General features: G+C 37.5%; 1 protein-coding gene across 2 annotated transcripts in view; it reads left to right on the top strand.

Moving 5' to 3' along the window:
* Window positions 1-16,498, top strand: part of SMG1 (SMG1 nonsense mediated mRNA decay associated PI3K related kinase) — a 58,944-nt gene that overhangs the window by 28,063 nt on the left and 14,383 nt on the right. For both annotated transcript variants that reach the window (XM_053992015.1, XM_053992016.1), the window contains 24 exons: window positions 50-246; window positions 909-1,076; window positions 1,875-2,029; window positions 2,528-2,673; window positions 3,346-3,547; window positions 4,477-4,586; window positions 4,969-5,116; window positions 5,469-5,628; window positions 6,249-6,369; window positions 6,988-7,236; window positions 7,524-7,808; window positions 8,812-8,956; window positions 9,230-9,368; window positions 9,655-9,885; window positions 9,978-10,155; window positions 10,768-10,929; window positions 11,205-11,422; window positions 11,595-11,749; window positions 12,677-12,899; window positions 13,859-14,105; window positions 14,694-14,923; window positions 15,465-15,713; window positions 16,092-16,230; window positions 16,318-16,427. In XM_053992015.1, coding sequence (XP_053847990.1) covers window positions 50-246; window positions 909-1,076; window positions 1,875-2,029; window positions 2,528-2,673; window positions 3,346-3,547; window positions 4,477-4,586; window positions 4,969-5,116; window positions 5,469-5,628; window positions 6,249-6,369; window positions 6,988-7,236; window positions 7,524-7,808; window positions 8,812-8,956; window positions 9,230-9,368; window positions 9,655-9,885; window positions 9,978-10,155; window positions 10,768-10,929; window positions 11,205-11,422; window positions 11,595-11,749; window positions 12,677-12,899; window positions 13,859-14,105; window positions 14,694-14,923; window positions 15,465-15,713; window positions 16,092-16,230; window positions 16,318-16,427 — 4,367 coding nt within the window. The remainder of the gene's footprint in view (window positions 1-49; window positions 247-908; window positions 1,077-1,874; window positions 2,030-2,527; window positions 2,674-3,345; window positions 3,548-4,476; window positions 4,587-4,968; window positions 5,117-5,468; window positions 5,629-6,248; window positions 6,370-6,987; window positions 7,237-7,523; window positions 7,809-8,811; window positions 8,957-9,229; window positions 9,369-9,654; window positions 9,886-9,977; window positions 10,156-10,767; window positions 10,930-11,204; window positions 11,423-11,594; window positions 11,750-12,676; window positions 12,900-13,858; window positions 14,106-14,693; window positions 14,924-15,464; window positions 15,714-16,091; window positions 16,231-16,317; window positions 16,428-16,498) is intronic.

The following is a 16,498-nucleotide window of genomic DNA, read 5'->3' as shown; positions in this document are numbered from 1 at the left end:
ACAATACCATCTGGTAATACTTTTTCCCCTGTTTTGGTAAAATGTGTAGGTATTATTAGGAGCCTTGCAGCCCACACGTTAAACCCTGATCAAGATGTCAGCCAGTGGACTACTGCAGACAATGATGAAGGACACAGCAGCAACCAGCTCAGGCTTGTTCTCCTTCTGCAGTATTTGGAGAACTTGGAAAAATTGATGTACAATGCATATGAAGGATGTGCCAATGCCCTTACCTCTCCACCCAAGGTTTGTCTGTCTTGCAATGCTGATGTTGCTTGGAACAGTCTGGTGAATGAACAGTGTCCTCAGGATTGTTCAGTTCGTAGCCATGGAATTCCAGAAAAACTCCTCAAAGTTTGAGGCTCTTAAAAAACACTGGCTTTAACTTGGGCATATTCCTACAGAACATGTTAAATCAGGCTTTGTTTCTGGAGTACCAGCTTGCATAGTGGTACAAATCCAGCATGCCTGCAGCACCTCTGATTTGTAGCAGTCAGCAGCTACAAATTTGTAGATTGTCAGCAGCCCTATGATAAAGTAACACAGTTATTTAAAGCTTTAATTGCTTTTTGGGGAGCATAGTAATTATTTATAAGCAACATAGTCTCTTGTGTAGTTCTAAGTGCAAAACATTCTTCACCTTTGAAATAAGCTCTTTAGTTACCAGACTTTGATGTGACCGTAATACATAATTTATAGTCAGTTCATATTAAGACTTTGGGCCTGCCAGTGTGCCTGGCCAGTTGCATGCTACATGTGATTCCAGACCATTTACATTAATAAAATTAAAGATTAATTGAAAACTGGAAAAAATAAACCTTCCTGCCTTTGATATCAATCTTAAGTACTTAACTGTTTTGGTTTGTGCAGAAGAATGTTGTTGTGAAAATTCTTTCCTGTCTCTGAAGGTTATCAGGACGTTCTTTTACACCAATCGCCAGACATGCCAGGATTGGCTGACACGGATTAGACTTTCCATCATGAGAGTTGGATTGCTGGCTGGCCAGCCTGCTGTGACAGTCAGACATGGATTTGATTTACTCACAGAAATGAAAACTAATAACAGTATCTCTCAGGTACTCTCTTTTCAAACTCTGTAGACCATTGCAGAAATATTCACCATGATATTCTAAAAGAACTAAGCTAAGGCAACCAGTAGTTACTAAACCAAGTAGCATGTAAAAGAATGAGTTATTTAAAGCCACATTTTTAATTTTTATGTTTTTACTGTGGTTGTGATGCTGTGGATTGGAGGTTAGGATGTACTGAACGCATGTGGTCAAATACTACACAGGAATGAACGCTACAGTTAATTGACGTTTTCAGTTGAGCAATTTCTAATTTAGTGGGAACCTTGTGAAACTGGTGCTGCATTAGTGTGAGGCCATCCCAAGCTTGTGCTAGTGTGATGTCCTTGCTTACCTGTGGGTGTGAGAAGTAGGGTTGTGTCATTGGGGTATCCTTCCTCTAACTAGCAGCTAAGTTCAGGGGTGGGACAGGTGGATAAAGTAGTTACAGCCTTCTTGAAAGGGTTGAATAATTTCTTCAGTACATGACTTGATTTGCTTAAATGTTTTACCAAAGGTGGTTTGATAGCTGTTTGGTACTTTGCGCTCCCTTATGAATTCTCATATAGGTACAAAAACCACCACATAGTGAGTGCTAACCATTGATGTTCAGGCTGTGGGTTCACAGCACAAACTCTTCCCTTGGCTCCCCTGCTCTTCCAAAAGCAGTGCAGTGCATGGATATCAGGAGCACTTGTAGATGTGTATAATGAAATACTGATTCACCATTTCTGAGTACTCACTCACAGACATGTGGCTCTTGCATTAGATGAGTTCTGTTAAATAATGCTTTTGGTTTGGATTTAGGGAAATGAATTGGAAGTGACAATTATGATGCTGGTAGAAGCATTATGTGAGCTCCACTGTCCTGAAGCTATTCAGGGTATTGCTGTCTGGTCTTCTGCTGTAGTTGGGAAGAGCCTCTCCTGGATCAATTCTGTAGCTCAGCAAGCAGAAGGGCGGTAAGTTTTTATAAATAATTGGATACTGCAAACTTGGTTGTTTTTTTCCTTCTAGGGAAAGTTCTGCTTCTGAGTCTTAAACTGTGGCAAGGCTGCTGATGAATCTCCATATCAATTATACTCAGTGAATCTTTTCAGAGATGTAATATGTATTTAATCAGTATTTAGATCTACTCATTCAGATTAAAATTGTGACAGTCAAATATAAAACTCATTTATTTTCTTCTATCTCTACTTGATTTGAAGTTGACATTAAAACTTTTATGGACAAGCTTTTATCAAATGCTACAACCTGGAAATTCAGCCAGTAAACTCGTGTCCTATCTTAATCCCTTTCTTTTGCTGAAGGTGATATGAGCTTTTTGGGTATTGGAGTAAAATAATGCTCAAAATCTAGTCTATTTACAAAAAAACCAAACAAACAAACAAACAAAAAAAAAAACCCACCACCCCAACCTGGTTCTTTAAGATGCTAACTGAAATATTGAACTGTTTTAGGTTTGAAAAAGCAACTGCAGAATACCAGGAGCACCTCTGCTCCATGACTGGGGTGGATTGCTGTATAACAGGCTTTGACAAGACTGTTCTGAAGTTGGCCAATTCAAACAGTGTGAACAACGCCAGCCCAAAGCATTCCTTGAATGGTCAGTGTTTGTTTTCTTTTTAAGAGAAATACAGCTGCATGTGTAAATGCGTGTGCATAAATGAGAACATTCAGTGATAGAGCCATGGTAATGTCTGACTCTGAAATCTGAAAACCTGTTTCTGTCTGCAGTTAAACTGAACCACTTTAATGCCCTTGAAACCAATATTATGTGTAGATAGGAGGGTTTGCAGCACTGAGGTCTAGCTGAATGAAACTAAAGGTAATAGATAAAATATTTTGTAACTTACTAATTTAAATCTAGTTTATTTTAGATTATCATAACTTAAACCTTAGTGTTTATGACATAATTGTATCATAAATGCACTAGTTGCTCAGAGATTTTTAACTTCTAAGACTTCATTGCAGTATTCTGTTTCATCTTTGAAAATGAACCTCCTTTGTTCTTAATTTAGTTGTTCTGTTTTTTTGTTTTGATGCTCCTTTACAGATACGAACTAAATTTTTTCAAAACCTCATTTTAAAAGGTTCTTTTCCCTTAGAAAAAGTGTAAGTGGAAGAATACTGTAAAAGTTGTGTAACTGTTTGATTTTTTTTTTAAATTAAGAGTTTTTCTTGACAAAAGACATAGAAATAATGTTTGAGTAATAGAATTACTGTTTGAAAATACATATTTAAGTGCATGTTTATATAAATTTTTTTCATTTCACAGGAGAAACTAGAAAAACTGTTCTGACTAAGCCAAGTGACTCTTCACCTGAAGTGATAAACTACCTGGGTAACAAAGCATGTGAATGTTATATTTCCATTGCTGACTGGTCTGCTGTTCAGGAGTGGCAAAACATGGTCCATGAACTGAAGAAAAGCAATAGTAATACCTCAATCAATCTGAAAGCAGATTTTAACTACATAAAGTAAGGGTATAATTCATTTATTCAACAGTACCTTAGAGTTCATTGTTTTACAACTGAAATATTAAAGTTTTAATGGACTTTAAAATTTGGATGTCAGTTTCTAAGTAGAGGCATACAAAGAATAAAGGTGTGTTCTTGGGAGGGTGAAAACATGGCCATGGGATTTACAGATGGGTGAAGAGGTAACATTCTGAATAGCTTCTGTAGCTTTCTACTGCTGAGGCTTCTTAGTATTCAAGAAGAAAATCTTTCATTGAAGAAAAAAATATACCAAATTTACTCTGCTTTACTAAGCAGAAGATGAATCCTTTTGCACAACTTAAATAAAATGCGTCTCAGTGGTTCTTAAAAATATGTTAATATAATAATTTAATGGAAAAAGTATAGGAAAGAGGTGGTCTTGGCCACTGAGTTTTTTGGTTTTGTTTCTTCTTTAAATGAAATTTAGAATTGTAGCTTGTGCATTTATTTCCTGACCTTTGATATTTTTCTAGTTCATGAAAAAATACATGTAACATTGACTAGACCTTCAAAGTTTAAGGATAGTTTCTTTTTATTTGACAACTTGATTTCTTTCCATTCCTGCATGATTGTGGTAAAAATAGTAAAAATCCTTTTGACTGAAATTTCAACTTGAAAATAAAAGCACAGAAGGAAGCAGTGAAATAAAATCTGCAGGTCTGAAAAGGTGACTGCTTCTTTCAGAGAAAGGGGCTCTTCTTTCCATTTGGTACTGGATTCATACATTTGGTGCAGATCTAGTACCTTTTATTGAAGTATATGATAATTGAGATTTTTGCTTGGGATTAATCATAAGTGCTCTGTAGGATTTGGAGTCAGTCTTGAGTCTTCTTTTTGCTGTGTAATATACTTGGCAACTGGAGTGAAGTAAGAAATATGAAAATAAAACTATAAATGTCAAATTGCAGATCTTTGAGCAGCTTTGAGTCTGGACAACTTACTGAATGCACTGAACAACTAGAATTATTACCAGGAGAAAATATCAACCTGCTTGCAGGGGGATCCAAAGAAAAAATAGGTAAAAATGCATTAATTAATATTTACTTCAAATGCAAAAGTAAATATTTTTTTGTATATCTGTGTCTATAAATGACAGACTGAAACTTATGAATGTAATTTGCTGTGTGCAGTGGACTGACCATAACCCTTATGAATCAAGCTTCAAAATGATTGGCAGTGGTTATCCTAAACATTGATGCAAGTGTGTTTTCTGGAGCTAATGTGACTGTTTATACGTAATCTGTGATGAATTTCTATTATGAATACATACACATATAAAATATATTTTTTTTAAAGAGCGTTTTTTTTCCTAACTTACTGTGAAAAATGCATTATCAAATGGTGAAACGTGATAAAATTTGGCAGTTCTAGTTGGTTTCAATTGTTTAATCTCCGTGTAGACATGAAGAAGCTCCTTCCTAATATGCTAAGTCCTGATCCAAGAGAACTTCAAAAAGCAGTTGAAGTGCAACTTTTGAGAAGTTCAGTATGTCTGGCAACAGCTGTAAACCACATAGAACAAGAGCAAAAGTGGCAGTCAATATCTGAGTAAGTTGAAATGTGCTATGAATTAATGTAATGCACTATGAAAACCTGTACTAGTTTGTTAAACAACTGTGTGTAAAGCTTCAGCATCCATGGCAGTGCTAGCTGTTATGAGTTATAAGCTTGCTGAGGAAAAATAAGATGATGTTTAACTTGGAGTCCATACAGTTTATAAAGTACTTCTGTGTGTCAGCTTAATAATAAAGTATTGTTATGTAACTTGTATGATATTGCAACAATTTCGCACCGTCCTTTTAAAGATACTGATTTTTTTTTTTCTTTAGTAATTTTGATACCACTATTTACTCTTAAAGTGTAGCTAAGAAAAATGACTGTCCTGATTCTTTAATTTCAGAAATCTTATAAAGTACTTAAAGCAAACCTCCCGCATTGCTATTGGGCCTTTGAGACTTTCCACGCTCACCGTGTCTCAGTCTTTACCAGTGTTGAGCACTCTTCAGTTGTACTGTTCGTCTGCTTTGGAAAACACTGTATGCAACAGGCTGGCATCAGAGGTAATTCTGTGTGTTCAAAACTTAAATTGGGATAATGTCTTTTGCTATGTCATATTGTGGAGTGTTGAATATAAAACATGCATTAATTGTTTTGACTGTTAATCATACTGTAAAGAGACCTCATTTAGTTTTCTAATGTGCCCTGACCCAAGTTTTTATAAGTTTACATCTCAATTTGACTTCTCTCTATAGTTATAGATACACCTCTGTTTCAGTTACAGTATTTTTGAAGTGTTATTGATAATTGCCTTTTAGTGTTGGTATTTCTTCTCTGAATACATTGTAACACACACTTAATTTAGTTTCAAAGCAACTTAAAAATACTCTAATAAAAAACTCACTTCAGCAATTAAAAACTCAATGTCAGACTTCAACTGCTGTGAATGTTCTAGATGTAGTTTCTAATCACATTGCTCAGAAGACAATTTTGCTTGATTTTGAGCAGTTCTCAGTGTTGTCCTCTCAAAATCAAGCATAAAACATATTTCTCTTAGTTAATGATAGTGTGGTTACTATTATAAAAAAGGTTTGCTCTAAAAATGGTCTTTGGTTTTAATTAAGGAAAGTGCATTGTAGTAAAGTCTCTCATGACAACTGTGCAACTTCTGTGCCTCTTGCAGGACTGTCTCATACCTCTCTTCAATGAAGCGTTGAGGTCATGCAAGCAGCACGATGTAAGGCCATGGATGCATGCCCTGAGGTACACGGTGTACCAGAATCAACTGATGGAAAAGCTTAAAGGTCTGTAAGCTCTCATTAGGGTGTTATGAAAAGCAGATGCAGAATTTGAACTTAAGTTGTCTGCTGAAAGCAGCAGATGTGTCTTCTTCTAGTATTTTAGATGGAGTACTTTTTAAAAGCCAAGTTTTTTCCTTCCAGTGTCTTGCTTTACTACTCATTGTCTTGATTAGTCCTGTGATGTAGACAGTGTCAAAAATAAAAATGACATTCTGAAGTGTTGTATACTCCTCTCCTAATAACCCCTTACTTACTCATCACTTCATACTTTTAACTGCTTTCACTTTTGAACATTTCAACTTTGAGTAATGGGTCTTCCCAAACAGTCATTTAAATGTGCAGTTTGGTAAGAAAATTTGAGAAAAAAGTTCTGTCAGGGGACAAGTAGGTTTATTAGCTTAGAAGAATGGTTATAGTGGAACAAAATCTTTTGCCCAGCAGATAATCTATAGATAAAATTTTTGTTTGAGGTGGGGTATATAAATATTCTAGGCAGAAATGAAGTCATCTAAATTCTGAAGCAAAAACTGATGCCCATGTACACAATATATTGGGCAGAAATTCTGTGTGTCAGACAGTGGTTTAATACTTCTGCTTATAATGTCTTGCTCCCTTCTTTAGAACCAACAGTCCCAATTAAAAGCCATCTAATGGAACTGGGCTTAACAGCAGCCAAGTTTGCACGGAAGCGAGGAAACATCGCCCTGGCTACACGACTGCTCGCCCAGTGCAGCGAGGTTCAGCTGGGGAAAACCACCACTGCACAGGACTTAGTCCAGCACTTTAAAAAATTGTCTGCACCGGGTCAGATAGATGAAAAATGGGGTCCTGAACTTGAAATTGAGAAAACAAAGTTGTTATACACAGCAGGTGAGTGTTATGTTCTAGTGACTTGAACTTTTTTTGCCTTAAAATCAGGCTAATTCCCCTCACCTTGAAGAAGTCACAATAGGACAGTATCATTAGGGACTGATTTCATCTCATTAGCTGTTGTCTGTCTGAGAGTGTTCTCACAAGTTTTTTCATGCTTGTCATTCTTGAAAAGAGAATTTTCTGTGTAAAAATATATTGCTACAAGTTGTATCTGAGTGTGCTGAATTTCTGAATTGTTTTAAATAATAACAGTGTACTGAAGATCTGTTTTTCATGATATGCAGGCCAGTCAACACATGCCATGGAAATGCTGAGTTCTTGTGCCATATCTTTCTGCAAATCTGCCAAAGCTGAATATGCAGTTGCTAAATCTATTCTCACATTGGCTAAATGGATTCAAGCAGAATGGAAAGAGATCTCAGGACAGCTGAAACAAGTATATAGAGCTCAACAGCAGCAGAATCACACTGGCCTGTCTACCTTGTCTAAAAACATATATAATTTGATTAATCTGCCAGCTGTTAATACACTAGAAGATGAATATCCTAGGATTGAAAGTGAATCTACAGGTACATTTGTTCTCATTGTTATTTTTTAAAATTATAGTGAGGGATAACACCAGTTATATTGATAAAGACTAAGTGCTACATCACTCATGTATTTGTTTTCCTAATACATGTGTAAAGGGTGTGCATTTTGTGCAATACACATATGTTACACATGTGTAACTATACACAGTTAAAAAACCCAAATACCTTAATATTAATATTTCATATTTGTCACATTTTTCTCATTAAAGTAATGGTGGCCTAAGGAAGAAACTGAAATATGTTTATTTTGTATAGAAGGTATCTGTTATTGCTGTGTGTGTTTGCTTTCAGCTTGTGTATTGCTAAAGTTTGAGTTAGATCTTTCAGGTTTAAGCATGGACAGGATTTGTTATGAAGGCCCCCATAAATGTGAAAAGTACTTTAGGTTTTCTCATTATCTTTAATCTGTACTAAATCTGAACACTTTTGCAGTTGCTGCAGAATGTGTTCTCATTCCTAGTTTCCAGCAGACTTTTCTTTAAAGAAATACAGAATTTATCCTAACATTTAAACATGGATTTCCTGTATAACTTCATTCCTCTCATGCAGAGTCAGAATTATTGTAGAGCTGTTGGTGGATGTTAAACAGTAGGTGCTTTCTGACTTGATGGTGAAGAAAATAAATATATACACAAATAGACACAACCACAGTGCCCTGGATACTTCATAGAAATCTTCTTTCTGAAGCACTGTGCTCCTTTGGAGGTCATTAGTTCCTTGCCTCAGTTCCACCTTTCTGTGAAAGAGAAGGGAATTGTAGTGTGTCAGCAGTGGTTGTTGGCAAATGGAAACTAGCCTTTATTTAGAAGCTGTGTCAGAGCTGAAAAATAATTGCATTTTGGAAAATTTTGCACTGTTGGGTATTAATTTTACTAAAAAAAATACTGTATACCCATAATTTTTTGGTGTTATTTTCTGTGCTAAGGAAGGCAGAAGTAGGTTTTACACTGTAACACATATTACTCTATTTCTCCCATCACAGTAAACATTGGAGTTGGAGAACCAGACTTCATCTTGGGCCAGCTGTATCACTTGTCTTCAGTACAGGCACCTGAAGTAGCCAAGTCTTGGGCAGCCCTGGCTAGCTGGGCTTATAGATGGGGCCGCAAAGTAGTTGATAATGCCAGGTAAATGCAGCCTAATGCTTGAATTGATACAGTACAATTGGTTTTCTTAAGATAAACCTTCTCTGTGTATTTATGATTACTGTTGTATGTGGTCTGAAGTTTCACATGAGCAGAGAAATTAATACTCTCTTGGTTAGTTGCCCTCTGTAAAACAAAGCTAACTTATTTCTGAGATAATGATGATTTCTTCCTTCAAAAAGTTTTATATGTAGACTTGCAGTAGCTCTACAAATACTCATGTAATGGGGATCAATAATTCATTAAATGTTACAGTCAGGGAGAAGGTGTTCGGCTGCTCCCCCGGGAGAAATCTGAGGTTCAGAACTTGCTTCCAGACAACATTGCAGAGGAGGATAAAGAAAAAATCTATGGCATTCTTGGGCAGGCAGTGTGTCGGCCAGCTGGGATTCAAGTAAGTAGATTTATTTGCTTACAAAAACATTCAGCTTCAGCATGAACCTTATTTTCCTCTTGTAGGTCATGTTAACTCTTGTAAATGTCTCTAAGTTAAAATTCAGACACTACAAGAAACCATCTGTTAGCTGTGTGGTAACCTACCTGTTGGATGAGCTATGGTAATGTGATCAAGTAATGCAGTTGCATGAGCTGCTAGACAAAAACTGACTTAGGAACTAAGATTGCTTGTAGAAATTGTTGGAGGACTTAATCAAACCTGCTTTCCCTTTATTTGCATTTAGGATGAAGATATGACTCTACAAATCACTGAAAATGAGGACAATGAAGAAGATGATATGGTGGATGTGATATGGCGTCAGTTATTAACAAGTTGTCCCTGGCTTTCAGATCTTGATGAAAATGCAACAGAAGGATTAATTAAAGTCTGGAGGAAAGTTGTAGACAGGATCTTCAGTCTCTATAAACTGTCCTGCAGTGCATACTTTACTTTCCTCAAACTCAATGCTGGTCAGGTTAGTATTGATGTGGAAACCAAGTTACAAAGTTTTCTAAATGAGGATATGAGCTGTATACTTAACTTAGAGGAGTATTTCTATGTTTCAAGGTTCCACTTGATGAAGAAGATCCCAGACTGCACTTAAGAAACACCTCTGAGCAAAGCACTGATGATGTAATTGTGATGGCAACCCTGAGACTGTTACGACTGCTTGTGAAACATGCTGGAGAGCTTAGACAGTATCTGGAGCATGGGCTAGAAACTACACCTACTGCTCCTTGGAGAGGTAAGCATATGTTATCTAGCTGTTAAAATTGATTTTGAGACATTTTCTCTAAATGCAGAAAGGTGTTCATTGCACTTTGATAAAATTTTTATTTAAGTGTGAGGAAAAGAGACCCTGTCTTTTACTAAATTATGTCCTTGAAGATGTTAAAGTCTGCCATAAGCTCTGATTGTAAAGTAGATAAGTAGCACAGATTTTGATCCCCTCCTTCCCCCATTTGAAGACATAGAAAGGAGAAAGGGGATGTGGTTTGTGAAGTATTACATCATATGACCACTCTAAAAAACAAACAAGGTGGGTTTTTTCTAGTTATAGTTGAGAAAGATGTGTGACTAAAGCCACACATTTCAGAAGTAGTTATTTGTCACACTACACTGAAGGTTCTGGTTGTTCAGGGACTTCCCCTCAAAGGAAGGGGAGTTAGTGTGGGAGGCAAAGAAGAGGCACCTATTGTAAAATTGCACTTTCTTTTGGACTTTTTTGTAAATTGGTAAATTTGTACTTCTGTAATTCTCCCTATGCAAAAAAGAGGCAAGGTTTTAAAAATAAAATTCTGTCTCATTTGAAGAGGAATGAAGTGAATCAGCACATTTCCTTTTCCCCTTTCTGCAGGAATTATTCCCCAGCTTTTCTCCCGCCTGAATCACCCAGAAGTGTACGTTCGGCAGAGCATTTGCAATTTACTCTGTCGAGTTGCTCAGGATTCTCCTCATCTCATCCTCTATCCTGCAATAGTGGGAACCATTTCACTTAGCAGTGAATCCCAGACTTCAGGTATGGAGAAAAGGAAAAAGTGTTCAAATAAACTTAAGCTACTACATTTTTATCTACTGGGTAGGATGATACTGAGGTGGTTTTTTTTCCTTTCTCAGTTTTGATCTTAAGAATATTTTTATTATGGGAACTCACTGATATCCTTAATATGATTTACCAGATTTTGCAATGTTTTCTTATACTTTACCAGTACTTAATGGGGACCTGATGCTGAATAAACTCTGGAGTGATACATTTTATTGTAGCTAATATTTTATCATCTTGTTTTAATTTAGGAAACAAGCTGCCTTCTGCCATCCCTACTTTGCTAGGTAATATACAAGGAGAAGAACTGTTGGGTGGTGAATGTGATGGAGAGAGCACTCCAGCTTCCCAAGAAAGTAGTAAAGATGATACAAAAGCTGGATTAAATGAAGATCAAGCAATGATGCAAGATTGCTACAGCAAAATCGTGGAGAAACTCTCTGCTGCAAATCCAACAATGGTTTTGCAGGTAAGTAATCCAAATGTTTGTTGCTTGGGTACTTGAACCACAAATAAGTAATTTGTGTGTCTTGGGTGTTGGCCTACTGAAAGTTTGCTGTGTCTCTTTTTTCCAACTTGTTCATCTACTGAAACAGATGTGAATTTTAGTTCTTTTGAAAAGTGAATCTTGCTTTATCCAGGTTCAGATGCTTGTGGCTGAGCTGCGCAGAGTTACAGTTCTCTGGGATGAGCTTTGGTTGGGAGTTCTACTGCAGCAGCACATGTATGTCCTCAGACGGATTCAGCAGCTGGAAGATGAAGTCAAGAGGGTCCAAAACAACAACACTTTACGGAAGTATGTCTGCTTCAATAATACAAGGGATAATCATAACAAATGTTTGTCCTTGGGGAAGTAAACAGTCAAATGAATCGGCAGTGGTGTTGTTCCTGAATCCATACTATCCCAGCTGCTGCTTTGTAAGCCTGGGACCTTTTTTCAGCAACATTTTATGCTACAGCTACTTCTGCAGTCAAATGAGAAACTGTCTACCTGTGCATCCATGTTGTGATTTCTTTAGTAATAACTTGTTAGAACCCAATGTATATTGTGTTGTGGACAATGATATCCTATAGTTCTCCATTTCCAAGTCAGATGAAATGAGTATAAGCATGTTGAGTGGTGTAATCTATTTAGACATCACTGTAAATGCAGATATTTGGAGCAAACAAGAATGTCTTAATCTGATTTTAGTTTTCAGTGTTGAGCAAGGCTGTCTCTTTCCCTCACCTGGGTTCTCCTGTGAACTGAGTAGTGGAAGAGCAGATCCATTCACTGGGCACCTGGCTAAACTTAAAACTGCCTCTTGAATTCCGTAGTCAGGACTGACATGGAATGGGGGAATAGAATGATCTGAATGTGCCTTCTCCTTCTTTATAGTGTGGTGCATCCTCAACAAGTAGTAGTAAAAATGTCTTTTATTAAAGGAAATCAGTTGCTTAAAGTGATTTCTGCTCAGAGCTTCTAATCAGGATTTCTGGTGGTGAAAAACACATTTCAGTGGTTTTGTTTTTTTTTTTTTAAATGTTGTTCAGAGGAACACTTTTTTTCAAGGTGGAATGAAATACTCTTCATTTTAATGTGATCATAACTGAAGACCTCATTTTAGAGAAATAATAATTTTTGTGAGTTCTTCCACGTCTCATTTGTTGTTTAATGCTGTCCTTATGAGATAACTTGGTTTTATGGCATTAAAAGGAGGTTTTTGTGTGTTTTTTATAACAGAGAGGAGAAAATAGCAATCATGCGCGAAAAGCACACAGCTCTGATGAAGCCCATTGTGTTTGCTCTGGAACATGTGAGGAGCATCACTGCAGCTCCTGCAGAAACTCCTCATGAGAAGTGGTTTCAGGATAACTATGGAGATGCAATTGAAAATGCACTAGAGAAGCTTAAGAATCCTTTGAATCCTGCTAAACCTGGAAGCAGCTGGCTCCCATTTAAAGAGGTATTACATGCAAGAGGAAGAGTACAATGTAGAGACACGTGCTGCTCTTGCTGCACCATGTGTTTGACCCTCTCCTTCTCTTGCTGTCCTCTTACCATATCAAAATTGCAGCCTGAAGCTTTTCTTCTCAGCAGTCAGCACAGGCAAACTGGGCACTAAAGCACCATATTTTTTTTTGCCTTTAGACAGTTGTATTGGTTGTCTGTTATTGCATTTCTACCCATTGAAATTACATTTTTCAAATCTTGCATAATCTGTTGTCTGGGATGCTGTCAGCTTTGGGAGAAGAGGGATTTCTTTCTTTTAAATACTGTCTTTCTGAAACTCTGGTATTTGAGTTTAGTTGATTTAAGTTTTAACAAGTCAATTCTGTTTATCTAAGCATACTCCTTGGGCCATGCAGCAACCTTCAAGTGATCAACCCTTCCTAGAGGTCCTTTGTCAATTTTGTCATCTTCTTAGTTTATGGGTGTGAAGAGAAACAAATTATTCACATGTCTATCCAGAGCCAGCCTGCTGTTTTTAAAACCTTGCTAGACAGAACAGAGGTTTTATATGCAAATAGACCTTTTTTACTTGTACTTCCTCTTCTCTTTGCAGAACAAGCAAGCATTCAGATACATAAACAGGAGGTTGCTGAATGCTGCTGCCTTTAACCACAGCTCAGATATTTATAAATACAGACGCAAACCTCTTGAGGAGCATGATTTGTTGTGACTTTGGTTCTTATCACTGCACAGGGTATATTTGCTGCATAGAGGATATTGTTTAGTTTTTGTAATCTTCATCCTAAACCGTGTCTGGATTAGCAGCATGGCAAGGGTGCAAAGGAGTTTAGGAAAAACTTTTGTTTTCTGGAAGATGACCATCATTAAGTCTGGTTTGATGGGTGTTTTTGTTCTTACTGCTAACTGTAACGTGAATGTCAGCCTAAAAGAAAAAAAAATTCTTTGGAATAGGTAATGCTGAGTTTGCAGCAAAGAGCACAGAAACGGGCCAGTTACCTCTTACGACTTGAAGAAATCAGTCCTTGGTTGGCTGCCATGATGAACACTGAAATAGCACTTCCTGGAGAGGTGTCCACCAGGGACACAGTCACCATCCACAGTGTGGGCAGCACCATCACCATCCTGCCGACCAAAACCAAACCTAAAAAGCTGCTTTTCCTGGGTTCAGATGGGAAGAACTATCCCTATCTGTTCAAAGGTAAGTAATAGAATTTTTCTCATACCAGGTACTGTGTCTTGTTATAAATTAGACTGTATTAAAGTTAGGAAGATTGCATGGTGCAACTCTAGTTTTACTTGCCTGAATGATGCAGAGAAAGAGGAGTTTGAAGCATTTGCTCTCTCTCTCTTCCCTACCTCTCGCTTCACCATATATTTTTCAAGGCATTTTGCTGTGTGAAACTGTAAGTCAAATCCCTTCTTTACAAGGCTTTCATCAGAAGCAGTGCTCCACTTGCGTATTGATAGGTTTAGCTGGATGCAGGTTTCCAGAAGCTTAATGTAGCCCCTAAAAGAGAACTTTAGAGACTTCTTGTTTTCTCTGCAAGGGAAAGGCCTGTTTGTTATGTTGTAACTATTGTGTGTCCTGCTCACACAGCAAGCTGGCATAAACTGGTAGGTAAATGCCATGTAAACACTTCGGTTTAGGCCAAACAACTCATCTTTAATCTATGTATTATAAAGATATGCATAGTCTGAAATGTAGTAGGCTTAAAAGAATGCTACATTTTGGGCTTTAGAAGAATTTTTTTGTTTAGAAGCTAAATTTTAAACAAATATCTTGCAGGTTTGGAAGACTTGCACCTAGATGAGAGAATCATGCAGTTCTTATCCATTGTGAACACCATGTTTGCCACGATCAACCGGCAAGAGACGCCGCGGTTCCACGCGCGGCACTACTCGGTGACACCCCTGGGGACAAGGTCAGGCCTCATCCAGTGGGTGGATGGAGCCACACCTCTCTTTGGGCTTTACAAGCGCTGGCAGCAGCGGGAAGCTGCTCTGCAGGCACAGAAGGTAACGGCTGTGTTCTGTGCTAAGTAGAACAAGGCAGAAGAGAAATGCTTGTTTTGATTTGCTTTGTGATTCTAAGTCATGTAGTCTTACAAGGATTGTGTTTTGTTCATAATAATGCAGGAGGGTTCTGTGTATTCATGTACCTTGGGACTTCACCAGAAATCAATAAAATTGCATCTTTGTTATTTATATATAATTACAGTATGTAACATAAAAATGCTGTTCTGGCATGATAATTCAAGAGAACTGTTTTTTACAAATAGAATTAACCTTAGCTGAAATTATTTTAGTTCCATGTCTTGTTTACTCATTTCATTCTAAATACAGTTTTTGCAGTTATATTTATGAGATCTACTTTGAGAGTAGAATTAGGCCAAAACAATGTGTTTTCAGTCTATTTAGACCTTAACTGCTGAATTTTGAAAGCAGTCTCTGAGCATGCTCAGTCAAGGCATTGATTTCATATTTCATTCTCACCAAAACTGAATTTGGGTTATGTTTCTGTGCTAATACATCAACTACCATTTTTCATTTCTTCTAGGCTCAGGACTCTTACCAGACCCCTCAGAACCCTGGAATAGTTCCTAGACCCAGTGAACTTTACTACAGTAAAATTGGACCTGCTTTAAAGGCAGTTGGGCTTAGTCTCGACGTGTCACGTCGTGACTGGCCCTTGAATGTCATGAGGGCTGTTCTGGAAGAGCTGATGGAAGCAACTCCCCCGAATCTCCTCGCTAAGGAGCTCTGGTCATCGTGTACCACACCAGATGAGTGGTGGAGAGTTACACAGGTGAGTTACAACAACTGTATTTTACATAGAAGAGGCTGTGGTTTTAATGGGATGAGGGGCAGCAAATGCCTGAGGTGTGGTACTTGTGAGTTTGGAGAGCTGGTGCTGCTGTGAGTTTGATGAAATGTTGGCAGTTGTGCCATTGAATTAAAACATGGGTATAGACCAGATAAGTCTGTTCTTATACTAGAATTATCAGCCTGAAAAATGAAAACTCTTGTAAAATACCATCAAACAACAAATAGAAAACTGCTTGGAATAAGTTGGGCTTGATTTGTTTTACACTTACACTTAAAATAATGTTTTAAGATGGTAGTCAGTCCAATGTGTTGGCAGAGGATTCCCACAAATAATTTTTTCCTGAAACTCTCTTTTAAGTCGTATGCAAGATCCACTGCAGTTATGTCCATGGTTGGCTACATCATTGGTCTTGGAGACAGACATCTGGATAATGTTCTTATAGATATGACTACAGGAGAAGTTGTCCACATAGATTATAATGTTTGCTTTGAAAAAGGTAATTTAAAAAATGCTCTATGTTATTCTAATAAAAGGTCTTCTTTCTTGGTAATTAAAAGAAACAACTTAATTTTTTATCTTAAAGGGAAGAGCCTTAGGGTCCCAGAGAAGGTTCCGTTCCGGATGACGCACAACATTGAAACAGCACTGGGAGTGACAGGAGTGGAGGGGGTGTTCAGGCTTTCTTGTGAGCAGGTATGGTAGGAGATTTGAAAACTGAGGGCCATCACTGGCCTAATACTGTCCTCGAACTTTTCTATTCTACG

The sequence above is a fragment of the Vidua macroura genome, chromosome 16 (genome assembly GCF_024509145.1).
Source record: "Vidua macroura isolate BioBank_ID:100142 chromosome 16, ASM2450914v1, whole genome shotgun sequence".
In the NCBI taxonomy this organism is placed as follows: Eukaryota; Metazoa; Chordata; class Aves; order Passeriformes; family Viduidae; genus Vidua; species Vidua macroura.
This window is presented reverse-complemented; position numbering and strand designations above follow the sequence as displayed.